The sequence below is a fragment of the Pleuronectes platessa genome, chromosome 4 (genome assembly GCF_947347685.1).
Source record: "Pleuronectes platessa chromosome 4, fPlePla1.1, whole genome shotgun sequence".
Classification (NCBI taxonomy): domain Eukaryota; kingdom Metazoa; phylum Chordata; class Actinopteri; order Pleuronectiformes; family Pleuronectidae; genus Pleuronectes; species Pleuronectes platessa.
The window spans coordinates 28,283,827-28,310,035 of NC_070629.1; the positions used below are offsets into that span (position 1 = coordinate 28,283,827).

At 44.5% G+C, this 26,209-nt stretch overlaps 5 protein-coding genes and 1 long non-coding RNA gene across 7 annotated transcripts in view; 3 read left to right on the top strand and 3 right to left on the bottom strand.

Moving 5' to 3' along the window:
* kank1a (KN motif and ankyrin repeat domains 1a) overlaps positions 1 to 954 on the top strand; it is a 46,460-nt gene extending 45,506 nt beyond the window's left edge. The window contains exon 12 of the mRNA XM_053420584.1: positions 60 to 954. Coding sequence (XP_053276559.1) covers positions 60 to 122 — 63 coding nt within the window. The 3' untranslated portion in view covers positions 123 to 954. The remainder of the gene's footprint in view (positions 1 to 59) is intronic.
* Positions 955 to 1,180: 226 nt separating this feature from the next.
* On the bottom strand, positions 1,181 to 6,997 carry cfap157 (cilia and flagella associated protein 157). Its single transcript, XM_053421113.1, has 12 exons — positions 6,937 to 6,997; positions 5,985 to 6,016; positions 5,363 to 5,442; positions 4,746 to 4,912; positions 4,046 to 4,317; positions 3,494 to 3,647; positions 3,099 to 3,366; positions 2,756 to 2,877; positions 2,245 to 2,395; positions 1,840 to 2,033; positions 1,608 to 1,748; positions 1,181 to 1,229 (listed from the first exon to the last, which is right to left on the bottom strand). The coding sequence occupies exons 4-12, from the start codon at positions 4,910 to 4,912 to the stop codon at positions 1,181 to 1,183; spliced, it is 1,518 nt and encodes a 505-aa protein (XP_053277088.1). The 5' UTR covers positions 5,363 to 5,442; positions 5,985 to 6,016; positions 6,937 to 6,997.
* A 91-nt stretch (positions 6,998 to 7,088) lies between these two features.
* On the top strand, positions 7,089 to 12,685 carry gle1 (GLE1 RNA export mediator). The gene is made up of 15 exons (XM_053419822.1): positions 7,089 to 7,315; positions 7,849 to 8,079; positions 8,483 to 8,641; positions 8,939 to 9,087; positions 9,200 to 9,260; positions 9,512 to 9,769; positions 9,904 to 10,117; positions 10,340 to 10,452; positions 10,691 to 10,903; positions 11,019 to 11,209; positions 11,307 to 11,436; positions 11,832 to 11,936; positions 12,062 to 12,144; positions 12,236 to 12,299; positions 12,419 to 12,685. The coding sequence occupies exons 1-15, from the start codon at positions 7,214 to 7,216 to the stop codon at positions 12,485 to 12,487; spliced, it is 2,142 nt and encodes a 713-aa protein (XP_053275797.1). The 5' UTR covers positions 7,089 to 7,213; the 3' UTR covers positions 12,488 to 12,685.
* A 114-nt stretch (positions 12,686 to 12,799) lies between these two features.
* ptgesl (prostaglandin E synthase 2-like) lies at positions 12,800 to 17,290 on the bottom strand. Its single transcript, XM_053419820.1, has 7 exons — positions 16,948 to 17,290; positions 15,911 to 16,099; positions 15,729 to 15,784; positions 14,830 to 14,982; positions 14,477 to 14,677; positions 14,270 to 14,387; positions 12,800 to 13,706 (listed from the first exon to the last, which is right to left on the bottom strand). The coding sequence occupies exons 1-7, from the start codon at positions 17,233 to 17,235 to the stop codon at positions 13,578 to 13,580; spliced, it is 1,134 nt and encodes a 377-aa protein (XP_053275795.1). The 5' UTR covers positions 17,236 to 17,290; the 3' UTR covers positions 12,800 to 13,577.
* An 841-nt stretch (positions 17,291 to 18,131) lies between these two features.
* On the bottom strand, positions 18,132 to 24,750 carry LOC128437658 (uncharacterized). Its single transcript, XR_008338250.1, has 3 exons — positions 24,476 to 24,750; positions 18,717 to 18,911; positions 18,132 to 18,576 (listed from the first exon to the last, which is right to left on the bottom strand). It is a non-coding gene; the product is annotated as an uncharacterized LOC128437658 (long non-coding RNA).
* Positions 18,145 to 26,209, top strand: part of LOC128437657 (ral guanine nucleotide dissociation stimulator) — a 42,806-nt gene continuing 34,741 nt past the window's right edge. Inside the window, exon 1 of one of the 2 annotated variants that reach the window (XM_053419825.1) lies at positions 18,145 to 18,699. In XM_053419825.1, coding sequence (XP_053275800.1) covers positions 18,679 to 18,699 — 21 coding nt within the window. In that variant the 5' untranslated portion in view covers positions 18,145 to 18,678. Of the gene's footprint in view, positions 18,700 to 24,056; positions 25,073 to 26,209 lie in introns of those variants that run through there. The other variant, XM_053419823.1, reaches the window with a different exon arrangement.

Sequence of the window (26,209 nt, forward strand, 5' to 3'; positions counted from 1 at the left end):
AAATCCTCCAGTCTCTCGTCCGTGTGATTTAAACGTGTCCATGTTCCACCGACTCGTAGGGAACCCCTCGACTCGGCAGGAAGACGTCGCCCAGTCCCACCAGGAGAGGCCTGTTCGATTAGAAGCCCCGCCTCTGCCCAGGATCCCCACGCTGCTATTGGTTCACGCCGAGCGACGCCTTACCCACGGCTGGGCGAGGGAGTTCATCCCAAACAACAACAACAACCAACCAATGAGATTTCTGGAAGTATTTTTTATTTATGTGCACACCTCTGTCGTCCAGGACGAACCCAAAGTGCCCTTTGAATGTAACCAGCTGGTGCCTCGAGTCCTGAAACCATCAGCAAACCACTGGAGTTCTCACCAACACGGACTAATGCAATTTTGGTCCTTTTTCTTTTATTTACTTTTTTCTCCAATTTGACCATGTTTTGATTTCTAAAGCTCAATGTTGATCATTCAAGAGCATCGGAACTTCTTTGTGATTTGTATTTTTTTTCCAGAGCGTCAGAGTAGACGGAGAATAATCCACCCAGCGCGTTAGAGGAACCATTTCCTGTATATATTGCTCGCCTCAACAACCCGGTGTCACTTCTGTGTCCCGATGATCACCGATGAATAGCCGCGACGTAGAAAACTGTACTTTTATATAAATCCTTTGTGTCTATTTAAAAAAGAAGAATCACAGTATTTTGAATATTTGCTATTCCTACTTAACGATCCATGAAGTTATATATTTATCAAAGTATAGTTTTTAATGCAGATATATGTATTTCATTGTACAGACGGTGGTCAATAGTTTAGTTATTCTCCTTTTTGTCTCACGCGTAATGTATAAACTGTCCTTCCTCCTCTCGTCTTCATCACGGTCCTGACTTTCCTCGTCAGATGAGAATTGAAGTGCCTGAGACTTTGCCATATAACAATAAACATCGATTAAAGAATTTAAATCTGTGACTTGGGTGTGTTTAGTTTTGTGAAGTTCATTTATCAAATGATAAAAACTAGACATCATAAAGGTTTGAAAAAGATCCAATCTGCTGATACTTGAGATGGAAGATGAGTCACATGATACAGGATGTGTGTGTGTTTTTTTTTTTTAATGCTCATATCTTCACAGTAAAACGTATAAATGTCACAATATCACATTTATGGCACAAAATAAACTTTTGAAAATTCATCATTTGTGTTTGTTGACGGAGCCGGACGTCTTCTGACCGGACGCTTTCCTGAGGGAAGAGGAAAAACAAAACGAGAAAAATTCAGAATGTGTTTCCAGAAAACCTTTCAAAATATCAACAACTACAATTAAAGTGAAACCTAATTCCGATTCTAAATTTTACAGTCGTCCAAACTGGAAGGTTACCACAGGTTCTCTTTCATGTTTGAAAGGGGAGGTGGTGTTCAGCTGCAACATGACACTTCACCACTAGATGTCACTAAATTCTACACACTGCAACTTTAAATGTCCAAATCAAAGCCTCTATTTATTTAAAATAAGAAGGATGAGTTAGTTCTATTAAAATTGTTCTCCTCGAGAAATATTAGTCTTTTTAGTGAGTGAACGACACTGGACAGGATTTTTCAGAGTCTCACTCCTGACGAACCCGGGCAGAGACGAGAAGGAGACGGGTCCGGTCCTGGAGAGGAGGAGCTTCTGAGCCGGAGGCGGGATGAGGCCGAGGTCTCCGGGTCGGTAGCGAGCGAGCTGGAACTGGAAACTGGAAACTGGATCCAGAGGCGCTGCACTGCAGAGACACAGGAAACAGGAAGATGGAGTCGGTCAGGTTTGAACTGAGTTTAGTCGCTGCAGTAAGTTTCTGATCCTGGTTAAAATACCAGGGCATCAAAAAGCTGCTGTAGTTGTACACGATGAAACGGATGAAGGGATTTAATGACCTGGTGGCTGCAGGGTCAGAGGTCAGGTCCTCCGCAGAGGAGCTGGTGCCGGTGTCCAACACGACCAGCAGCTTCTGCATCAGCTGGTTCCACCTGTCGAGGCCGAGCTCAGGGTTCTGCTCCATCAGCGCCTCCTGCAGGAAACAGAGCACACGTCAGGGAAACCCTCCTCCATGTTGTCTGGGTTTTATCAAGAATATGATGTTTGATTGTCAGTAGCACCAGAACCACAGACAATGCAATGAAATCTGGTGTGAAGATGAAACGAGAGCCGAGACAGAGCTCAATGAAATCTGGTGCAGATCCGGTCCAGATGTTCCTGATGTGGGGCGTTGGGTGTTTTACCGGCAGAGTTTGTCGGAGCGTGTCGACTGCTTCCTGCATGGCGCTCTTCATCCGGCGGCTCCTCCTCTTCGCCTCCTGCAGCGCTGCCTTCAGCCCGGTCACCTCGGCGCTGTCTTCCCTGGGGGGTTCTGGCACCGAGGCCTTGAACTGCCTGAAATAGAACACAAGTGTCATCGTGGGGGGGGGGGGTTCGGTGGTGAGTGCAGGTCACAAGGTCCTTGGTTCAATTCCAGGAACCCTAACCCTAACTACTATAAGTCATCATCCAACAAATACGCCTCATTTACAAGGACTTAACTCGTCTTCATTGTCAATGTGTGTCTGCTCTCAGTCAAGTATCTGCTACTTCTGCAACTACTAATAGAAATAATATGAATATGATAACTGTGTGTGGTAGAGTAGTGCCTCCTAGAGGAAGAACTTCTCTTTTACACCTCTTGCCTCTGAACACTGAACAGAATGTGAGGGACGAGTCAGGGATGTGGACGATGGCCACTGGGTGACCTCTGACCTGAGCACCGCCATCGCGTCCACGAGCCGTCGGAGCTCGGCCTGAAGCTCCGCCCGCTCCTGCTTGCAGGTGCTCAGCTCCGCCTGCAGCTGCTCACTCTGAGCTGACACCTGCTTCACCACCTGACGGGGGGGGTCACTTTTTAATATCAAACGTAAAATAAAGAAATAAACTTTGATGTTTTTGTTGATCCAGCACAAATCAAACGATTTCTTTGATTTCTAAACTTGGATTTCTTGAACTACATTAATTCTATAACTGTACAATCCTGGTCCTCACATACACTGCTGCTGTATTAATGAGTGGTTAGATAGATGAAGCCTCCAGGGACTCGTCCTCTCACCTTCTTGGCGATGCAGACCTTGCGGGACAGATCTTTGTTCATTTTCTCCAGGATGTTCGAGTCTGCGTTGTGTTTACTCTTGTGTTCCTGCAGCGCAGCGTTCTCCTTTATCAGGGCCTCAGCTCGCTCTGACAGATGCCTGCAGCGAGTCAGCAACGCCCTGTTCTCCTCGAAGGCCTGTTTGGTCTCCACAGGAAGCTGCTGGTCCACCAGGCGCTGCACGTTTACACCCATGTTGCCCTCGCGGTTCTCCATCTCCTTCTCTAACCTGTCGTCCGGGAGCAGGAGAGCAGAGAGAGATGGACACAGTCATGAAAGTTTGTTTTGGAGCCATGTGAAGATTTGTGACGATTGTTGGACATTTAACCCTTTGGTGTTTGGTGCAAAACACCAACCTGTTCTTCTCCAGCAGTACTGACATCTTCAGGTTGTGCAGGTCGGCTGTGTGCTTCTCCTCCTGACTGGCCAGCTGCCTCTCCAGAGACTCCATGTTGGATGTCAGCTGCTCCCTTTGCCTCTTGAACTCCTCCAGACTGGCCAAGCTGGACCCTGGATGGAGGTGGACACAAGAGGTCATGGTTAGAGTCCATTTGTGTGTTTTTGAGACATTCTCCACGAATCTCGGTGAAACAAGAGGACAAGGATGGCTTTGTCGCTGCAACGATTCCTCTCGCTCCCTGTGGATTTCTCCGGCCCTCCCAGCATGCACCTGCAGGCTCCACCCGGGGCCTTTAAGATATCTGCTCATCACCCCACATGACATTACTGTGATCTTATCTGAGGAAGCGATGAAGTTGGCGTTTAGATGTCAAACTCTGTGTTCTACTGCTGCACTAAACATTTCAAGTGTGTTGTCGAACTGAAATGCATCAAACTTCCGAGAGGGTGGAAAATGGGTTGACTTCATACTGGTCAATCTGAACCTCTGGTTTAGTGCTCAGTCTCACCCAGTCTCTTGTTCTCCCCGCTGAGTTCCTCTATCCGCTCCTGAAGCTCTTGTTTCATCTGATCGTCCTCCAGCCGCAGAGCTTCTTTGTCTTTGGCTGCAGTCTGTCGCTGAGTCTCCAGCTTCTCATACAGTTCGTCCGCCTCGTCCTCCTTCTCCAGCAACGAGCGTTTCAGATAGTCCATGATGTCGTTCTTGTCTTTGTCCAGTGAACTGTACTGAGACGTAAAGTCCTTACTCTGCTGCTCGAGGCCGTCACACTTCAGCTGGTTCCTGTCAGAGGAGGAGGGACAGAGTCTATAAGGATTCAAGTCGTACTGATGATAAAACATCTGGAACAGGAGCGAGAGGATTTTTCAATGCGTGAAGATGTTTTGGATTATTGTTAAAAGTCGTATCCAAAAAGAAAATTACATCAAAATATCTGACTGCAGCTTCTGTATTGTGAGTTTTTGGTCTTTCTATCTTTTCCTCTCCAGAAAAAGGTTTTAGGAGAATTTTGAACACATAGACTGAATATAGTGACTAATAAAATAGGTTACAAGGCCTCAGCTTCAAAACACTCACACAAAGACACAAAAAGACACAAAAATACCACAAAGAAACACAATACAACCATAAAGAAAGACAAAACTAGGACAAAAAGAGCACAATGAAACCTAACACGAAGATTATGAATATTCTTATGGTTATAAGGTTACCTCTCCAGCTGATCGGTCAGATATTGGATCTGATTCAGGAATAATTCTCTATCTCTGTATCTCTGCTCTTCTGGACTCATCTCTTCTGGTTTCTTCTCTACTGATTTCGTCTCCACTGGTTTCTTCTCTTCTTGTTTCTCACTCGCTTTTCCCTTTTTTTTCGGCATCTGTCGAGAAAGTTTGTTCAAGTTTTTAACCCTCTGATTCACAACAGGGATCAAAAATGGGACGTAATCGATTCCTGTTACTTCATCTATGAGTATTTTTTTGCTTTAGGTTTGAAATACATGTATTTTATCGTTTAATATTCTAAGTGTTCATTAAATATCATCATTATTTGCCTTATTCCTTTATTACTTCATAAACAAACGTAAATTGTGTATTTCGACATCACTTTTACACACATGGTTTAGAAATGACTCACACAGTTTGTATTACAATCCATTACTCGTGAGAAAGAGAAATATGTTATACTAACTAGCTGTTATAGCCAGATGAACAAAATAAAACTCGAAATATATCAGGAATAGACTGATTGATATGCATTTTAAAATATTATTTAGATTTTCTCTATCCAAAGTGTTAGTTATGGCTGGTCACAATCATTTCAGACTTACGGTTGAATTGTTGTAAAGATGCTGAATGAAGAACAGAATGAGAAAGATGAGGAGGCGATTCTTTGTCCGGATTCTGAGTCCTACGATTAAATAGAAGATTCTCTCATTAAAGAAGTCTTCATCATCCAAGACACACAGGACAAGGCTCCTTTGATGACATTGAAGACGAGTCTTGAAGACGAGTCTTCAATGTCAATGTCTCCTGAGCGAAGAAGGAAGAATAAACTATAAAATATTTTGGCAAAGAAAACTCAGCCATGCATGAAATAACCCAGGAAACGAATAAAGGTCATCTCTGACCCATGTTGTGTATTAGAATGAGCTGGCATGGTTTGTGTATCAAATGGTCAAAGGGATAGTTCACCCAGAAATGAAAACTCACTCATCTAGATTAGATTAGATTGGATTCACTTTATTATCATTACACAGTACAGGCACAATGCAACAAAATATAACAGTATATACAGAAGTGCAATGGGTAGGTTAGATATGGGAAGGTTCAATATGAGAGCAGTTATGAAGGAATGGGTTGGATAAGGGAACAGTTTAATATGGAAAGGTAATGGGTATGGTGTATATGTGAAGTAATACCAAATACACAAAGAGGTAAATACCTACTCACCCTTATGCCAATTGAAGAAATTGGGGAAAAATCTTCAGACGTGAAAATAAAACAACACAAACTTGTTGCTAAGTGATGCTGCGTTCAGGGACACTTCGAAAAGTCACCACTTCACACCACGGGTACTTAGGAATTATTGTCAGATTTATAATATCAGTAATAATTAATCAGTATGAATTATGATTTAACCTTGGAGAACATGTTGTATCTATACTTATTTATTGATTTTATGCATGTTTTTTTTAATTATTGGCAGTTTTCAGTTACTTTGTATTTACTCTGTTATGTGTTTGTATTCTGCCAGAACAGCTGTCCGAAAGTTATTAAAAGGTACTGAAGCTGTTCTAAATATGTAAATCGTATAAATCATATATGCTATATAAAATAAAATAAAATTCAATAATATATTTTTGTTCCAGGCACTCGCTGGCCTTCTTTATTATTCCTCTGGACAGCTTCTTGCAACTGATTTTACACTACATAAAAACATACATCAAACTCATGCAGAGTTGATGTGACATGCTGTGAGTTGTGTACATCCAAAAGGTTTATTCCTGGGGGATTTCTAATTTTCAATAATCATAATTACATCACGACAACCTACTATTTTTTTATTTACAGTATGCTTTGTACATCGTATATGTATAAATAAGCTATTGTCATTAGTGGATACAAGGCTTTTCAGGATACATGTTTATTATTCTGTTACATTACTTAATGACCAAATCTATTTTATTTTTGATAACACAGTGAAAACACATACAAGTGGACGTGGGGACTGGGATATCTGTGTGTAATATAATGTAATATAAAGGCTTGATGCATAGCGAGATATAACTGGTGTGATGACTTGTTGTTGAGTAGTTATAGATATCTATAATGGTGATTGCAAGGCTCATGAATAAAACATTGAATACATTGAAGCTACATTCACACAATTTGTAACATTTACGTTTGTTGAAGGAAAAACTTTGAAAAACAACAACTGTCCGGTCGCTTCTTCCCTTCCTTCTCTGTTGACACCGGAAGTGCCTCCGCCGAGCTTCCGGTGCCACGATTTTATATTTTTACCTGCGGTCACGTGACAACCGCGGCCGGCCCGGATACTAAACCAGCGTCTGTGCCGTGTCCCGTCGGTGTGTGTTCTGTGTAACACCGTCCGGTTCGAGTGGCGCAGAGTCGTTAGGAGCTTCCAGGTCGGAGGACGAAGTTTGAAACACTGATCTGTCATGATGCCTTCGGAAAGTTTACGCTGGAAAACTCTGGAGGCTTTACGGAACTCCAAGAAGGGAAAGATCTCGTTCGGCCCGCACAGCTGGGAGAGGAGCGAGGTGAGTTAGCATCCGGCTAATTCAGATATTAGCTCACAGTGATGTTCACGTTAGCCAGGCTGAGCTAACAGGCTACCCCTGTTTATTTAGCTGTATTTAACTAACTTCTTTTGTCATATTAAATAAACTGTTTAACATTTCAACTCAATCAGTAGCTTCCCCATTCACAACAGAGCAGAACAATTAACTCAATGTACCGACAGTGAAGCAGCTTTGTGGAAAACATTCAAGTGTATTCACCACTGAATACAGTGTGAATTTAAAATGGATAATAGCAATTAAAAGAGAAATGTCAGTAGAATTGGATGTTAAACAGCCTTTTAATATTAACAGATAAAAAACGAATATAATTTGAAACACAGATACACTAAAATAATGTCGATAAACCCAAACCCAGTTTGGAGAGCTTGCAGATATTCCATCAGGCCAGTGTGAGATGTTTGATCTAGTGAAACCATGTGAGATGAGTGGATGTGGTCATGCTCTCCCAATAGAAATAAGTCATTTGAGACATTAAGACTTTGTTCTTGCAGGATATTCTGGGCGGCTACAAAGAGACCATCAGCTTGTCTCCACAAGCCGGCCTCATATTGGACCGTCTGGGCTCCTCACCCCTGCAGACGTCCTGCTTCCTGGACTCCAGCTCTGGACACTCCAGCCCCGGCCTGTCTGAGCAGACAACAGACTCCATTGTGTCCAGAGAATCAGTCTCTGACATCCACGCTCGGGCGCTACAGGTCGAGCGTGAGAAGGCAAGTCTGTCGGTCTGTTATGAAGATGTATTTTCTGCATGTGTTCGATTCTCACATGAATATTAGAGATGTATATATCGTATAACAAAAATGTTTTTTAAACTTATGTTCTGTTAATTTAGTCGTATGTGGCAGTTTTTTTTAGATGACAGCTGTGAAGTTATTCAAGTCTGTTTATTAAAAGTAAAGTTTTGGATTCAAATATAAACTACACAGGTTTTAAATTACAATTGTTCACTCTCTGTCATGCAAATTCATCTGGCTTTTATTTCAGTTACCGACATTTTACAACTTTGTCTCATAACCTGCAGGAGAGCTGCACTTTGTTTTATTCAATGTGTCTCCGCTGAACTCTTCTTCATCTGTTTGTCTATAATTTCTAACTCTGTCATTTTATTGTGTTAATGTGCTGCAGAATCTCAGCGATGAGGCAAAGGATGAAGATCCAGAGACAGATGACAGTGAGGTGTCCAGTCCTCTGCCTCCACCGGCCATTTCCCTGCTGTCGCCCAAAGCCATGGAGATCACCGGTCGCATTTTCAAGATTGAGAAGGAATATAGAGAAAAGGCCCAGGTCAGGCACAGGGATTTTGTCTTGATTCACCTGCTGTATATCCTGTTTTAGACTCAAACACGTTAGCAGTCTTTTTAGCCCAGTAAGTCATGATGTTGAGCTGCTGTTAGGAGTATGTAGCTTTGTCTTGCATTCACACACGCTGCCAGCACCGCTGAATTTGGGGGTTAATGGAAGGTTGGTTGCAATCCTCCCTCTCCTTAGTCCTACTTTCACTCCTTTTATATGGTTACTGTGTGTAGGAAAGATGTAATAACCCTGATATGCAAGTGATTGTTATCTCAATCTGTCTCTCAGGTGGCGCTCAGACAGCGACAGGAGATGCAGGAGAAGTTTGTGGCGGAGTTGGTGAGTTCAGGGTCGGAGCAGCTGAAACGCTTCGAAGAGTTCATGGAGCTGAAGCGAAGACAGGAGTTCCAGAGCATAAGAGACATGATGGACAGAGAGTAAGAGCCAACAGCAAGGATGTGACAAGTCTCATTGTGTTTCACATTTTTTCATTTCTGAAACGTTAACTGTGATCAAAACAGTCTGGTTGTTATTCTCTCTGCTCCGCAGAACCAAAGAGAGCATCGGGCGACAAGAGAAGCTGAAGGAAGAGCAAAGACACAGAATGAAGGTTTGATCACCAAAGGAAACGCAAATAAGATGTTTGCCTTTTAAAGATCCAGTGTCCAAATCCTGTATTTATCAAGCACCTTGTGGTAGGAAACCGTTTGTTCTTGTAAAACTGGCTCCATTTCAAGATTGTTTTAAAAAGTTTAACGTCATCAAGTTTTCCCTAAATCTCTCCCTGCTGAACTAAAGATAAGTTTCCAGTTATTTTATAATTGATGAAATGCTTGAAGTTGTCGTCCTTGTCGTCGTCAGATCCTGAACCTGCGACTGAGGGAGGCGGAGCAGCAGCGTGTGCGCGAGGCCGAGCTGGAGCGGCAGCGGCAGGTGGAGGGGATGGAGAGGTTGAGAAACCTCAACACCATCCAGGAGGAGATCCTGCAGCTCAACCAGCTGCTGGAGCCGTCCTCCCAGACCAAAGGTGACCTCCCATCGGCCAGCCTCAGCTCCTACAGCACCCGCGGGAACCAGCTGTGCTCGCAGGTGTCTGAAGTCGTGAGGAAGACGGTAGAGGTCAGTTGAAGTTCAAATAATTGTTCCTTCTTACACCGGGTTCACACCGGACGCTAATTGGATAAACTGCTGGAAAGGCTCAATTATATAATCTTTAAATCAGTGTTTCCTTTTCAATCCGCATCTCTCTCCAGGGGTCGTTTCCCAGCATGGAGGACATGACTGCGGCTGAACGTGCCCTCCACGAGATGAGGGCGCTGATTCGACTGCTGCAGGAGGAGGTGGCCAGGGTACAGGAACATAAAAAGGGGGAGGAGGAGGCGCTAAAGAAGCAGGCGGAGCTGCAGGTGCAGCAGGAGGCGCAGAAGAAGGCGGCGCAGTTGGCCAAAGAGAAAGCTCGGAGGAAAGGTGAGAGGGAGCAGGAAGAATTACAACAGTGTTCGGTTCATAATATTTATTTAAGAAATGAAAGCTGCATCATGAGGTGATGTTAGTCCCTCAGCCTCAGGGATCAACCCTGAACACCCCCCCCCCCCTTCTTTGAACTAAAATGAACAGACAGTGAGAACATCCTGTTGATTTATTATTGATGTGATGATATAACAGTTCAATATGAACCTGCTCCTACAGGTCTGCAGAACAGCGCTGAAGACACGACTTTGAGATGGTACAAGGATCTTCAGGATTCAGCTGCTCAGTGCGCTCAGTCCTTCGAACAGCTCAACTCCCCTAAAGACATCCAGGTGGGTTCATCCTCTCTGATCAGTGTTTGGAATGTCAATTTCCCAGCAGCCTTTAGGACACTTGCCAGGAGAAAGTGATTCTAGATGAATAACAACAACAACAACAGTCTTATCATAAGAGACATGAGCAGATGACAAACAGCAGGAGGATACAGACTGTACCAGTGAGCGGAGACTGACACGCACTGGGTCCAGTGACATCACGTTCATACCTGCTTTTCTTCCTTCTCTCTCACAGACAAAGAAGCTGAAGCTGGAGCTCCAGAAAGCCGCCAACATCCCCATCAGTCAAATCGCCAGCAACTCTGGTTCACAGCTCCGAGAAATCTTCGACAAGATCGATAAGCTTCTGGCGGGGCGCTCGGTGGGGTCGGGGGGGAAGTCTGTCTCCACCTCCCAGCATCCACAGGGCCTGGACTTCGTCAGCTATAAACTGGCCGAGAAGTTTGTGGTGAGTCCGTCCAGTCGTCACGGAGCCTATGAAGTTCAAGATATGAGTTTCCGGCCACTCTTACGACCTGTTTTCACTGCACAAACCAAAGAATAACTTTAAATCCTCTGGACAGAAACAAGGAGAGGAGGAGGTGGCGTCTCACCACGAAGCAGCCTTCCCCATCGCCGTGGTGGCCTCTGGCATCTGGGAGCTGCACCCGCGGGTGGGCGACCTCATCCTCGCTCACCTGCACAAGAAGTGTCCGTACGCAGTCCCACATTACCCTCCAATGAAGGACGGTACATCTGTGGAGGAATATCAGAAGTGAGTGACTCAGAATCCTCCCTCCACTCCTCCACATTGTGTCACGTTTTCCCCGCACAGATTTTGACGTCCGGTGTTTTGCTCGTCTCTTCCTAAGGATTCTTGGTTACCGTGTGGACGACTCGGGGATTGAAGGTCAGGACAGTTTCCTGAAGAGGATGTCCGGGATGATCCGTCTGTACGCTGCCGTGATTCAGCTGCGGTGGCCCTACGGCTCCAAGCACGGGGTAAACACATTCCTGACATCTGTTGAGGTTCTCGTGCGTCAAGAATCAAAAGTGTCAAGAGCTGAACTCAAGTTACACAAGTCAGGGTTGATCACCAAGAGCATGAGGATCGAACAACGAGCTCAGATGTAGAAAATATTTCAACTTAAATGTGCAAACAGCTACAATTTACATGTGGTCGTCCTTTAAATCACTTCTTAAGTCTTATTAACAAATCTTATTGTAGAAACTTCTCATTTATACATTTATTTTTAGGTTAGTTCAACAATCATCATTTCAAACCTGTTTTTATAATCTCATGTGTTTTAACCTCTTTTTGGTGATAAATCACAAAGTTAGTTGCTGAATGTCTTTGCACATTTGAATGGATTTGAACTGGTTATTTGTTGTTTCAGTCGGCTCCTCACGGTCTGAACCACGGCTGGCGGTGGTTGGCTCAGATGCTCAACATGGAGCCTCTGGCAGACATCACGGCAACACTGCTGTTTGACTTCCTGGAGGTGAGTCTCCTGGTTCATTCTTTCAAGGTTTTTTTTTTTTAAACTTTTACCTATACATCGATTTTTCTTTGTATTTTGCTGTATTTTTTTTATTTACATTTAGCGTTTTTCTGTGTCTCCCTCAGGTTTGTGGGAATGCTTTAATGAAGCAATACCAGAGCCAGTTCTGGAAACTCATCCTGATGCTCAAAGAGGAATACTTCCCCAGGTACACAACACGCTCCCTCAGGATTTAAAACACATTAACAGCAGCTGTCAACAAAGCTTTGAAACCTTTTTTCTCTGAAATGTGTCTCCAGGATCGAGGCAGCGACCAGCAGTGGACAGATGGGCTCAGTCATCAGACTCAAGCAGTTTCTAGAGGTAAGATTCTCACCGCTCATGTTAGACAAAAGAACGATGGGTCTGGATGCTTCTTCTGAAAAGAGAGGTTCGTTAGAGGTGTAAGTCGAATTGTGTAAAGCTTTGAATCCCTCACACAGACGTCGCTGCAGAGAGGAGAGATCAAACCTCCCAACGGTCAACTAAGCTCCGGTTTCTGGAGGTCGTGAGGACGAGGACATTCTGTCAAAGCTTCTGTGTCTCCGAGACATTCGTCCACCAGACGTCTGAAGGATCAGTTCACTGGATATATTTTTCTTTACCCTCTAGCATTTGTTTTTTGTTTTTAGGGTGAAAATCAATTGTCACAAATGTTTTTTCTGTTGCCACATTGACTGTAAATAAATTTTGCCTCATTTTAAAACATTTTCTTATTTATAGAATACGACTCAAACACTGGTACTAATCATGTGTTGCTGCTAAACCTTTAGTTCCATCATAAATATGGTAGTTATCTGGTATGTAAATTAAACACACAGCCCCAGCTTTCTTTTTTATTATTGTACCTTTTTACAGCTATGCACACGAGTTTGTCTTAATATTAAAATCAGACTAGAAGACATTCAAACTGGCAGCTCACCACCAGACTGATCCTGTATCTGTTACAGACTAAAGAAATAGTGAAAATGGGTTTGTGTGGCAGAGAGATTCTGTTCTGTTCCATAAATGACATGAATCTCAAACTTTTACTGGTTTGAAAACAAGGGCCATCAGGACCAAATAGATCAGAAGCCAGTGAAGGCCTGGAAACATGAAAAACGAATTTCCCAGATGTGCACAGACGTCAGATTTTCTCTTCTCCTTAAACATTTTGCAGGAAATTCAAAGAGTTGCTTCATCAGAAATGTTTATTTACTTTTAATGTGACTTCATTGTGTCGGTCAAGTGAATTAAAATTGCAGCAAAGGATCAGTGAGTTTTCTTAATGTTGTTGCAGTTCCAACCGTTCACCACTAGAGCTCAGTAAAAGCAACAGATGTCCTTAAATCAACGATGGTTCTGCCAAACAGCAGCTCGGTCACTTAAGGTTAAATTAAATATGTGATGACACAATTTTCTCAGGTGTGATATCTTTATCTACTCGTTCTAACAAATCATCAGGTTTAAATTTGCGTGAGTCGAGCAGGAAATGGCGGCAGCGACCGCCCTCACACCGTGGAAGCAGGAAGTACTGCTTCCCGGACGCGGGTCACTTCCTCTTCCCGGAGGATTAATGTTCGTTTTCATCTTTTGAAAGAGGCTGGAAGCCGCCTCAGTGTCTCAGTTTCGACCTTCGTGGTCGATCGTCGCTCTCTCCATGCGTTTGTACCAGGGTTTGACTTTGGTGTTCTCCATCATGTCGTCAAACGCCTGCAGGCCCTCCATCACCCGGAGGACGCCAAACACCGCCTGCACACAGTAACGAGGGAATATGTTAGAAGACACGATAACCCCGTCGACCATCAAGCGTAACGCCTCCCACTGGTTTGTGAGCCACCGTTTTAAAGCCTCCAGTTTGGCATATTGCCCGGCACCATCTTGTTTTTTTAAAATTCAGAAGTAGCCATATTTAGAGAAGCGGGGGGGGTGGAGCCTGGCCGAGAGCTTGGGGAGGGACACGGTGCGCCTTACTACACCTGCACCGATTGGATGGTACTAGCTGTCAATCACAGGGAATCCCCGCCCCTAGACGCACAGTACTTTATCTGTCTGACTCTATATGGATCATAGCTTACTAAATCAACTTCAGTGTTGAAGATTTGAAAATAGAGCGACAATAAACTCCTCAAGTTTATAAATCAAGTGAGAACTTCTACAGAAACTCTCCCCCTGCTGGTCATTCCTGAGAATTTCGGTTTCAGGAACATTGGCTTCACTTCATTGGACGGTTTAGAAACAGTCAGACTTCACTGGTCCTGGAGTTTTACACATCCGTGGTGTAGAACTACTCTCGAGCTGTTGTGCTCCCTCACCAGGTCGGCCAAGTTAGGCTGATCTCCCCCCATGAACCTCTTCTTCTTGCCGATGGCCGCCACCCAGTCGTTGACGGCCTTGTACAGATCCTGCCTGACGTCGTCCTGCAGGTTGTATCTGTTGGGTCGAGAGGTTTTTAACAACTTGAATGAATTCAGCTGAGAGAACGTGTTCCGACCGGAGGTGTCTCTTCGGGTTTCACTCACCGACTCTTCAGCCTTTTGGAGATCAGGAACATGGCCGCAGCTCCGACGTATTTGGCGAAGAAACCTTCAAAACTCCCAAACTTGCCCTCGCGCACGATGTAGTCGAAGGCGGACAGGGCCTCCCCGCTGGTTCGGTACACATTCGGAGATATGAGGTGCACGAGCCAATCATCAGCCCACTGGCGCCACTTCATCTCCTCTCTGGAAACAGGAAGAGAAGATGTTCAACCTTTTACAGACACGCTGGTCCCGGCAGTGATGAGTTTACACCTTTACATTTATCACCCGACCAGTCAGTTTGAAGTTTCATTACTCACGTTGGGAAAAGATGGGAGTAGCACGAGTGGACTTACTTCTGCATCCCCTTCTCGGGGTAAATGTCGGTGGAATCGGCTTCGCTCAGCATCAGCCAGTACTTGTTGAGGAACTCCGTCACCTCCTTCCCGCTGTCGTTCACCGACTTCATCTCCGGGTAACAGGCGAGGATGTCGGTCATACTTTTCTCCCTGGACGACAAAACAAGGTCACATTCAACCCCTTGTTGACAGATGTCGCGAATTTGCCTCAAACCCCATTCCGGTCTTAATGCCGCCGAGGTGACGATTGTGCCTGATGGTGCAAATACTACACATACCAAGGAAGGTATTGGAAGCACTATTTTGAGGTATTAAGCTGTATTTTAAATACTGTGATGATGGAACAGCAATGATTGTACAGAAAAATATGTTGTTATTCAATTTCAATGAAAAGCAGCATTAATCTACATATGCCCCATAATGCCTAATGTCGCTAATTTGCCTCATACCTAATTTTATATCTACTGTAAATGCTGTGTTGAAAGTAGCAATCTCCACTTAATTTAGCATCTGTATGGCAGCCAAAAACACAAATAGTATTTTTATTCTATAATTGGAAATTAATTCAGGCAGTAAGGGGTTAAAACAATCGTGTGTTTGACTCTGAAACAGTTTATTCAGGCAGATAGTTTTATTTACCTGAGAAAGTAAAGAAATTTGAGTTTTTTATTGAAAATTCATTGATTCGGTTAGAAAATGGTAGAAAATGCCTGAATCACAGAAAATATTTAGAATTTTCTGCTTTAAAAGATGACAAGAACTTTTTTCGATTATCAAAAAATAACTTTCCTCGAGCAGTGGTTCATTTACTTCAAGGTGGTTTTAAAAAGTAAAATATCTACATTCTCCTCATTTAATCCGTCTTAGGAGAGAACCGATATTTGACATGAACTTACTGGTTGATTAAATACGTCCTGATGGCGCTGATGATGACGGTGGAGTCGTTCACTTGCTGCAACGAGAAGAAAAAACACGTTTGAGGGTTTCATAGAAAAAATCCATACGTTTGAAAAAGAGGGTTTTACTCCAGTTTACAGCTGCAAACCAACAGTTCCACTGAGGAGGACACTTGTCTCACCACGTCCCCCTGCACCATCAGGATGGGCACCTTCCGGTAGGTGGACCACTTGAGCTCCTTCCTCATCACCGGGTTCACCTCCACGATCTGGTACGGCAGCCCGTAGAAGTCCAGGAACGCCCGCACCTTGCTGCAGAACGGACACGTCTTGTACTGGTACAGGGTCAAGTCCAGACGTCCCCCCGGAGCCTGGAGCGGGAAGCACAGGTACCACGTTATTCTCCTATGTTCATGTGGACATGTATGTAACATGTTCATGTGGACATGTATGTAAAAAGTTGGTGTGTATGAGGAGATTTGTTTTAGGTGATCGGAATGAAAAGATTAGAAAATCAATACGAGCATTAAAGTAGAAAAACAAGGTGAGACGGCTGAAACTGATTATTATACAAATATATACGACGTCTTTATATCACATATTCTCTGTACAAATATACAAATACTTTTCTGTCTGACGGTCCTATGAACAAACATGTAACATGTTACACCTGTCCCCCCACCTACCCCCTCTCTCTCCCCTGTCTACCATCTCTCTCCCCTTTCCCACCTGTCTCCCCTCTCTCCCCTATGTCCCCCTCTCTCCCATGTCCCCACCTCTCTCTCCCACCTCTCTCCCCCATGTCCCCCTCTCTCTCCCCTGTCTACCATCTCTCTCTCCTTTCCCAGTTGTCTACCCTCTCTCTCTCCCATGTCCCCTCTCTCTCTCCCCTTTCCCGATTATCTTTCAACTCTCTCCCATGTCCCCCTCTCTCACACCTCTCTTCCCCATGTCCCCCTCTCTTTCCCCCATGTCCCCTCTCTCTCCCCTGTCCCCCTCTCCCCCCCCCCCCCCAACTGTCTCCCGTCTCTCCCCTTCTCAATCCCCTGTGCCACCTCTCTCCCCCCTGTCCCAGCTCTCTCATCTCTTTCCCAGATGTCTCCCCTATGTCCCACCTGTCTCCCGTGTCTCCACCATTTCCCCTCTCTCCCCCACCTGTCCCACCTCTCTCTAACCTTTCTCCCCCATGTCCCCCTCTCTCTCCCCACAGCTGACTCACCTTGGTGTCCTCCTGGGCCAGGTGCTGCTGGACAGACATCTTCACAGACTGATACAGACCCAGACCTCCACCGAGCAGGAAGGCGCAGCCCAGCGCTCTGCCTCCTGCTCCCCGCAGGGAGAGCAGCTTGGACCGGACCCCCGGGCCGCCGGAACCGAACGACCTCCGGGACCCATGTGAGCTCAGGTTCCCCACCAGAGAGGAGACGGTGCCGGGCCTGCGGAACCCCGGAGACTCCAGAAGGGACCAGCCGACCTTACCCAGAGTTCTGGCACACAGGGCTGCCATGTTGGGTTTACATAAAGTCCCACAATGCACCGGGAGGAGTTATAAGCAGGTCGCGTGTTCCCTGAGTTGAGTCTGTCAGGCTGAGTGCTGCCGCCAGGCGAATACATGAAAATGTTATTTACTGATGATAACATATGATAAGATAAAATAAAGGGAATAGTGAAAAGAGGAATATAGGTAAGAGTACAAAAAAAGATAATATAAACACAAGGAAATACTAAAGAAATAGAAACAATATATACCCTGTAAACTGAAAATATATAATGTGGCCAGGATTTCTATTTATTTGATTCCTGATACATTTGTTTTTTTTTAGATATAATAGTGTTTATATTTATACATTTTTGTTAAATAAAATTAAATGTGATTTATACCCTTAGACGTGTTTTCCCCCCAAACATGAAAGTTAATTATTTCTGTACATTAATTTATTCATTTACAAATCAAGAATGATATGTGTTTACTCAATTGTACATATCTATATATAAATATATATCTTTAAAATTGTCTCTAAAGATAAAATAAGGTGTCATTTTGAATCCTTTTACTATTAATTGACATTTATATTTTCATATTTGTCTCATTACAAATATAAGAGAGTTGTTTTGATTCATTTTATTGACTTATGTACAAACACAGACTATGGTGCGTTCAGGATCTCTGTGTCGTGCTCATAGACTGTCATGCTAAGTGTGGTGCGTTCAGGAGCATCGTTGTTCTGAGACGCTCGTTGTTCTACCACCGCAGCAGCGGCGAGGAGGGCGGCGTCAGAGGCGGCAGCGGAGAGAGCGGAGAAGCGGCGCCTCCTCTCAGCATCATCCTCATCGTCCAAGCTCCAGTGTGACGGTGGTCCAGCCGACCTCATCAACCCCCCCCCCCGCAACCACCCCCGGACTCAGCGCTGTTCACTGTGATGTCGTCGTGTACCTGCGGGGAGGATTTGCTCCGGGGAGCCGGAGCCAGAGGACGCGTCTCCGGAGCGGAGCGGCGATGGATGCAGGCAGGAGCTGACAAATAAACCGTGATCATCGCTGGGTGTAGCTGTCTGTGCTAATAGCTCTGCGAGGCTAACGGGAGCTAGCCCTCCTCTCTCCTCCTCCTCCTCCTCCTCCTCCGCCTGCTGCCTCCTCCTCTCTGAACCGACGTGTCTCAGTCTTTTCCTCCGTGATGAATTCAGAGTAAACACTTTATTATATTCTTCCGGGGACATGCTGGAGCCAGCGGGGACATTTCTCTCAAGGATAACGCACCGGGGCCGTGTGTGCTAGCATCCCGGAGCTAAAACCCGTGAGCGTCGGTCCCCGTCATTCGGTTTGTCCTCCCTCCCGTTTGTCCTCCTCCCTGCTCCGTGAAGAAGAAGAAGAAGAAGAAGATGGTGTCAGAGGAGGAGTGTGTGTGACAGCGCGCGGATACACACTCCATGAAGGTCATGATACTGAGAGAATGATCATGCTGGAAAAACAGGTAGGAGCCACACACACCTGGGAACATCTGCATGTGTGGATACAGAAGCGTTTCGGGTCGATTCCCGCGGTGATCGAGCAGCTGATCGGTGTTTTTCTGCTGATGACCCTGATGCACTCGTGTCTGTCTCTGTGTCTGTCTCTGTCTCTGGCCTGTTTCCACTCAACCTCTCCAAACCATCAACACCAGCTGCTGTGTAATCCACAGGGAAGCTGCAGGAATCACAGAGCGTCGTTAATCCGTCACAATTAGTGATTTTATGATTTGACTTATTCATCCAGTCAATAAACATGGGGATACGCCTCTAATTGAATCCACAATAAAGTGTTATATCGTGTTGAGACAATACTAGATTTCATTATAGATTCATCTGACCAGGTGTTTAATTTAATATCAAACTTAAAGTCATCTTAAAAAGGGCAAATTTTTAATTGTGATGTTTCCATTTGCTTATTTTCTTCCACAAAGATTAAAAATCCAAAGATGCTCAGTTTACGATACAAAACGTAATAATATTCTCTCGATAATTAATCTCAAATGTGAGGATTATGGTTTTTATCTCTGTTTGTTATTGCTGTTGTTAGAACCTGCGATGAAATTGTATAATTGTAAAACTAAAAGATCTGTAAAAATATTGAAATCAAAATGTATTTCACAACAACGTGTGTTATCACACAGTGTACTATAGTGTATGGATCAGTAATATGAAATATCTGTGATATAATAAACTATGAGGAACTAGGTCAAGACTTACAGTTATAAATTATGTCAAAGATGTTTTTATTTAATTTGGACATCTACAAAAAAAATATCTGCAAATGTTTTGATCAATGAGAATTTCAGAAGAACAAATGATAACTAATCCCCGGATCCATCTTAATAACCGTTTCATATGTGATGGAACACGAGACATTTAAAGGCCACAGGTTTGGGTTTAATCATCAGTTGAAGCTGCTCATGAAATAGTGCTGAAGTTATTAATCTTTGATTGAAAGAAAATTAATAATCAGCTTCTACAGTCTGAAGATTTACAGTTTTTTCTCTATCCTGTGTTTGTGTTATTACACATTTATTAACACAAAATAAGCAAATGGGCATCGACACTTTGGCGTCTGGGAACTTGCAACCTTACAGTATTTTAAAGACTAATTAATGATTAAGGAACATAATCGATAAAAATATGGTATTGTTTCATTTGCCAGATATAAACTCACTGGTGTTGATGTACACACTCAGTTTCTATTCTGCAGAACAAAAGCCCTTCAGGAAATATACTTCAGTCATATCCTCCTCTGTCCAAGAACTGTGTGTGTGTGTGTGTGTGTGTGTGTGTGTGTGTGTGTGTGTGTAGGATATCACTTCCTCTTGTTTACTCCCCCAGCAGCATCAATGACACAGTGTTGTGTTTGTGCATTTTGAGATGCAAGTGGATGATTCTTGGTTGGTTGTGTTGTTTCCTTGGAAACGACTAAGTCAGCTCATCCATCAGTCGCACAACAGGAAATTGACTGTTTCTGTGTGTGTTCATGAGTTGTTGTCATTCAATTCTTTTGTGTATCCATCAATTTTCGGCTGCATATCCACATTCAGGGTCATCATCAATGCTCATTTAATGATATTAGGTATTCTATACATCTCGGGAGCAAATGTGATGTAAGTTAATATAGATTCAGATTCTCTCTGAGTCATTCTGGGCCTTATCAACCCTCCTGTTGTTGTGATGATGACATCTTTAAAGTTCACTCTGTGAAGTTCAATGTGGTGAACGTTACAGAAATCAGGTAAACACCACGAATCGGTGTCAAAGGTCGGCGCCTAGATTTGTCTGTGAGCAGGATGAGAGCTGCTGCTTCAGGATGTGGAGACTCCCCACTGCCTGGGTTTAACACACACACACACACACACACACAGACACAAACACACACAAACAAACACACACACACCGTTTCGCAGTTATCCTTAACAGCCTCATTAGGACCTGGCTTCGGTCCCTACGAGGTCTACTGGTCCTGATAAAATCTGTGTTTATACTGGACTAGGTCCTGAGGAGGTGGCAAAAACATGCACACACACCGACACACACCGACACACACACACACACACACACACACACACACACACACACAGCCTGGATTTCACTGTAAACAACCCTTTCTCTTCTTTTCTCCTCCACCTAATTCCTGTTTCCTCTCGCTGGTGTTATTGATGTTCTTCCTCTTCAGAGACGTGTATTTTCCGTTTTTAACCATTGTCGGAGTTTGAGATAAAGCTGTAAGCTTTTCTGCACGGCGCTCCTCAAACCCCTCTGTTCCTGAAGCTTGACTTCACTCCAAGCACATCTGACCTCTTTGTCTGATGGAATGTGACAAGAATAAGACATTTTTTTCCTCTAGTTTTTGGTCCAGAGGTTTTTTTGTTGAACGCTTTCTCTTTTATCTACGCAGCGTTTGTTGTGTGTGTGGATGAAGAGCCCGTCCTTGACTTATTGTGTACTGTGTATGAGCAGTGATGCAAAGTGCAGGGGCGCTGATAAGACTTGTGACAGCAGTGTTTTCCTGTCAGACTGTTTTTCTCCTCAGCTGTTTGTTCAGCCTGAAAACATACATTTGTTTTTCTGCTCTTTAAAGCCGACTGTCCACATTGGTAGTTTCAAAGTGACTGGATCAGGTTTGTGTGTGCGTGTGTGTGTGTGTGTGTGTAGACACTAATCATTTGCAGACGTGTGTGTTCATGCCGACACGAGGAAAGTTCCCTGCAGGACAGAAACATGAAGTCTGGCTGCAGCTCATTTCTGATTATTTTCCAGATTTTGAGATGTTTTTCCTTCTCTGTGACATCTGCTCTGAAACACAACACATGACTCCTGATCAGAGGTGAATCTCCTGCAGATTAATCACATTTCATGTTGGAGATTAGTTTAAAATCTCACCTCATTGGATCACACGCTTTAAAATACATGATTGTAACAGCAATGTGTCTGTGGGAGGCAAATATCCACTCTCTCTCCCCTCTGTGTCTGGTCTTCACCTCCTCTTGAGGAAGTTATCTTTGCTCTTTAGCAGTAAGATGTGACGCCATGTTCACCAGCTGCTCTTTAACTGTGTCTTTGCCGCAGACAGGGTTGTGAACTATGAGCTGAAACTCTCCATAAAGCCCAGTAAAACCAGTTTCAGCTCCTAATTCTCTGCAGGTTGAGGAAAACAACTGACCCCATTATTACTTAGAGCAGCTTTAACAACATGATCATATCTTCAGTCCATTAAGCAACACAGCAGAAGTAAACAACACTGAGGATGTATCTCACATTGGGTTTTAAAACTTTTGACCTTTTAAACTCTGAGGGGGGTTTCTCCACCGAACGCTGCGTTCCAATGGAACAAAAGCAAGATAAAAGATTAAATCTGAGGTTTGGCAAACACAGAATTGCACGGTCGAACAAATTCTGAAAACTATTGTGTGCCTCAGATTGTGTTTCTCTGAGTGAATGCACTGAATCTGGAGCCTCGTGTTGATCATACCAGATACAACACGTCTGCAGCTTCCTGTGGCTGATTGTCAGATTGGACTCTTTCCCCTGTTGAGCTGTGAGTTGTGAGCTGTGAGTTGTTTTGGACGAGCAGTCACATCATCAGTGTCTTGAATGAGCTCATAAGCAGAGGAGATGATGAGGGAGATCTGCAATGACATGTTTACAGTTTGCAGTCACGTGTCTCAGACGTCTTGTGTACCTGCAACCCCCCCCCCCCCCCCCCCCCCCCGTCCTGCTATTGTCTGAGTCCACAGGAAGCCAACCTGCGGGTTACAGTCTGGCTTCCTGTCCTGGCTTGGCATCTGTAGAGGAGGGAGGAGGAGGAGAGGAGGAGGAGAAGAAGGGGGGGGGGGGGGGGGCGGTCTTATTTAGCCCGGCTTTTCCTCCCTGTTTCCATGGCGACCGCTCTCCCACAGTATTCAGCCGTGGGACGGCCTCTGCATCTGAAAGCAGTTCCCAGTGGTGTTCCAGACCCGCTCGCTCTCTCTCCTTCAGCCTCGCTCGTCTTCCCCCACTGTCTCTGCCTTTCACAGGCAGCAGCACTTCATCCTCGCTCGCCCGCTGCACTTTAACAAACGTCGAACATCATTTGCATGTGAATCAGGGCTGAGTTATGCCTTTTGTTTCCTGTTTGAATTCCTCGGGACTACAGGCTCGGACTTGAGATGTTTAGACTGTAAATATATAAACATTAGACGAGTGAGAGAAAGCTTTTCAAACGAGGAGTGACTGAGCGCTGTGCTCTTTGTGTATTTAGCCGGATCCTTTGTGTTATTTTGGAGAGTATTTCCCCCCAAAAGACACAGTTAATGATTACACAGTGTGGATGTTTACTCTGAAATGGGTTTAGTTTTTCTACATTTGCAAGATGATGAAACACAAAAGCGCAAATGTCAAACAGAAAAGGCCGACTCTATAGATTGGTGAGATAAAGCAAAACCCCACAGAGGCTTTTAAGGGCAAACTACAGACACGTCTGTCAGCCCAGAGGAGACCTTATTATTCAGGTCAAAACAAACTTACTTCCTTTCTATCACCGTCTCTGTCATTTGGGGTAAAAAGCATGTGACCTACATAATGTACAACAACAGGAGCCTTCGACTTCTGGCTGCAAGGAGATGAAAGAAAATAGCAAAATGCCGGTGGACTCCAGATCAGTTGTACTGGAGATCCCTCCCCTACACACAGATGTTTGTTCAAGTGTTCACGTGTGTTAATTTGTCATTTGATGATATAAAAACACAGTGAAAGGTCATGATTGACAGCTGAGACTGACTTGTGATTGGTTGAGCGTGAGAGTCGAGACAATGGCGATTATATTCAGGGGGATGTGATCCCTACAGCTCCGGAGTCTGACACCAAACGTTTGTATCCAACATATCTCAGCCTTGGCCTCTGGATAGTGGGAGGAAGAGCCGTGTTCCCCCATCTCCAGTTACAGTCTCTGGTTTACACTGTCACACAAGTGGCTGCAAAATCATCAGTGTCAGACGTCTGATCACAACTCGACACTTCACATCTGTCTCTCGTGACCACATGTTATCGGATCTCAGCGCGCCGCCTGAGAGCTCTGTGCAAAAAGAACAAATGATGTTGTTTTTGAGAGAGAGAGAGAGAGAGAGAGAGAGAGAGAGAAAGAGAGAGAGAATCAATGCGGCTCGACAATAATATAAGTTTTGACTCATTTGAAATAGTAAAGAAAATGGAGGGATGTGTAAATCAATGTTGATAATGCAGCTACTGATAAATCAATGCATGTGAATGAGTAAAGTGGGTCGTGCATTAAAAGCAAATGTGGGTCATTGTGATGTCAGATGTCCAGACTGCTGATGAGGTGTTTTCAGGCTTTTCTGTTCTATTCCGCTTTTCAAATTAGCAGAACTTTTACATTGACAAAAACCCTTCATAACGCACTAGAGGAAAGAAACTCAAGAGATGGAGAACGAGTGGTTCCTTCCAAAATCCTGAATGTGATTGACAGGTGGTCTCTGAGTGTGACGGCTCCGTCGACCAGAGAGAGAAAGAACACAGAACAATATTCAGATGAGGGCTGGTAACCTGCCAGAAGTGTCCTCACATTTATCAGCAGCAGTGAGGAGAGGGGAGAGATTCATACGTGAGACCCGGTCGCCCTGTTTCATCTTTAATGGGCTCCCACAGACAGTCTCTCCCTCTCCCTTGATTAAATCGCTGCAGCATAATGAAGCAGAAGAGAGTCAGACGGAAACTCAGAACCCCTCTGTGTACCTGCTTCATTGCATTCGGACAGATTTCCCTTTCCTTCCCTCCTTCTGGCGGACGCATGCGGCTCCGTGTCGAGTCTGAGCGTCGCAGAGCCGAGAGAAAAGCAAACCCACTGCGGTCGTGGCAAAACAGCTGAGTGCTCCTGAGCCGTGGGGGCGATCCCTCCAGAAGACAGAGAGACAAGAGAGCAGCTGCCTACAGCTAGGACGGTCCCCGGTGAGCGAGGAGGAAAGACGAGGAGAGGAAGAAGGAGGGAGGGGAACAAGGGGAGTGCGGGGTTGTTGGGAAGAGGAAGGAGGAAGGAGGAGGGAGGAGGAGGAAGGAGGTGGAAGGGTTTCTCTTTCTGTCTCCGTCTTCAGAGAGAGGGAATAACGAGCGAGCGAGCAGCAGGACTGCTGAGTTCCATCTTGAGTTTTTTTTAATTTATTTTTCATTTTGTGTTATTTCTTGGTTGTGTTAAATGAGCGGTGGATTAGCGGCTGCGTGCTGCCGTCGGTGTGCAGCATGGAATCCAAGTCTCTGTTCAGCCTGCACAGAGCCCTCGCTCAGCCCGTCAAGATGTGCATGTTCGATTTCCCCGTCACAATCCTGGACGACCTGGTGAGCTCCGACACCATCGTGTGTGTGTGTGTGTGTGTGTGTGTGTGTGTTTACATGTTCAAACATGTTGTGTATGCATGGCTGCAGGTGCTTTATTATATGTTTCTGTGTGTGCATATGGTGTTTGTGTGTAGCTGAATGTGCACTTCTGTCTGCATACATATATTTAAATGTAATTGCATGTATGTGTGGGTGCAAGTGTGTTTCATTGTGTGTGTGTGTGTGTTTCAGTGTGCCTATTTCTATCTCTGAATGTGAATATGTCTAGTCGTGTTTTTGTGCTCTCATGTGTGACGTACTGTTTACAGCAGAGTACATTAGAACATAGTGTGTGTGTGCGTGTGTGTGTTGCGTGTGTGTGTGTATGGAAACAATGATCCCAGCTGATTGCTCTTCACATTAACCCTGCGAGACAAATTGTGATTTGTGAAAATGAATATGGGCCATACAAGCAAAATGTGATTGAATATTCTCTGTTCTGAAGTTGGAGCTGTTTGTTTACTTTCGCACCTCTGGCCAATTAGGTTTGAGTAAACGACAGTCACATGACTCAGTTCGGATCCGCAGGTCACATGTTTAAAACCCTTGTTGTTGTCATTTCCTGCGGTTCATCAACTCACAATGACTGTTTGTCCTCAGGTGGTTATTGTTCTGTCATATGCAGCTCTAGTGTGAACGCGACCTTCATCCAGTTGTGTATCTTTGTGCCAAACTGCCACTACTACCAATCCCCCCCCCCCCCCCCAGGCAACCGTCTCCCTGCAGAGGTGCCTGTGTCCTCTGATATTTTGACATGTTTGGACGTGTCTGGATTAATCCTGTGTCGGTCTGTTGCAGAGACGAAGACACGTCCTCTGCTGTGGTGGGCGAACACTTGATTAACGACGATAAGGGAGTTTAGAGGCTTGTTTTGTTTCCTGGTCACATCTTGATATCAAACCCTCAGAGTCTCCTCATCCGGGACTGACGTGTTTTCTTTCTTTTAAACTATTCTTTTTTTTGTTGATAGTTTTTGGAACTTTTAATTCATGACTTCTGCTGTTTTTCTGGCGTCCTCGCTGAGCGGCTCTGCTTTTATCAACATCTTTCAAAACAAATCATAATTTTACACAACTGTGTTTCTGCCTCAACTCATTC

Excerpts from the sequence above, each read along its gene's own strand:
- ptgesl (XM_053419820.1), bottom strand. The coding sequence starts at position 17,235 with ATGGCAGCCCTGTGTGCCAGAACTCTGGGTAAGGTCGGCTGGTCCCTT. Across the intron at positions 14,983-15,728 it reads AGGACGTATTTAATCAACCA|GGAGAAAAGTATGACCGACA; the intron begins GTAAGTTCATGT and ends TTTGTCGTCCAG. Across the intron at positions 13,707-14,269 it reads AGCCTAACTTGGCCGACCTG|GCGGTGTTTGGCGTCCTCCG; the intron begins GTGAGGGAGCAC and ends TACTGTGTGCAG.
- gle1 (XM_053419822.1), top strand. The coding sequence starts at position 7,214 with ATGATGCCTTCGGAAAGTTTACGCTGGAAAACTCTGGAGGCTTTACGG. Across the intron at positions 8,642-8,938 it reads AATATAGAGAAAAGGCCCAG|GTGGCGCTCAGACAGCGACA; the intron begins GTCAGGCACAGG and ends TCTGTCTCTCAG. Across the intron at positions 10,453-10,690 it reads ACTCCCCTAAAGACATCCAG|ACAAAGAAGCTGAAGCTGGA; the intron begins GTGGGTTCATCC and ends TCTCTCTCACAG.
- cfap157 (XM_053421113.1), bottom strand. The coding sequence starts at position 4,912 with ATGCCGAAAAAAAAGGGAAAAGCGAGTGAGAAACAAGAAGAGAAGAAA. Across the intron at positions 2,396-2,755 it reads GACGCGATGGCGGTGCTCAG|GCAGTTCAAGGCCTCGGTGC; the intron begins GTCAGAGGTCAC and ends GTTCTATTTCAG. Across the intron at positions 2,034-2,244 it reads CGCTCCGACAAACTCTGCCG|GAGGCGCTGATGGAGCAGAA; the intron begins GTAAAACACCCA and ends TGTTTCCTGCAG.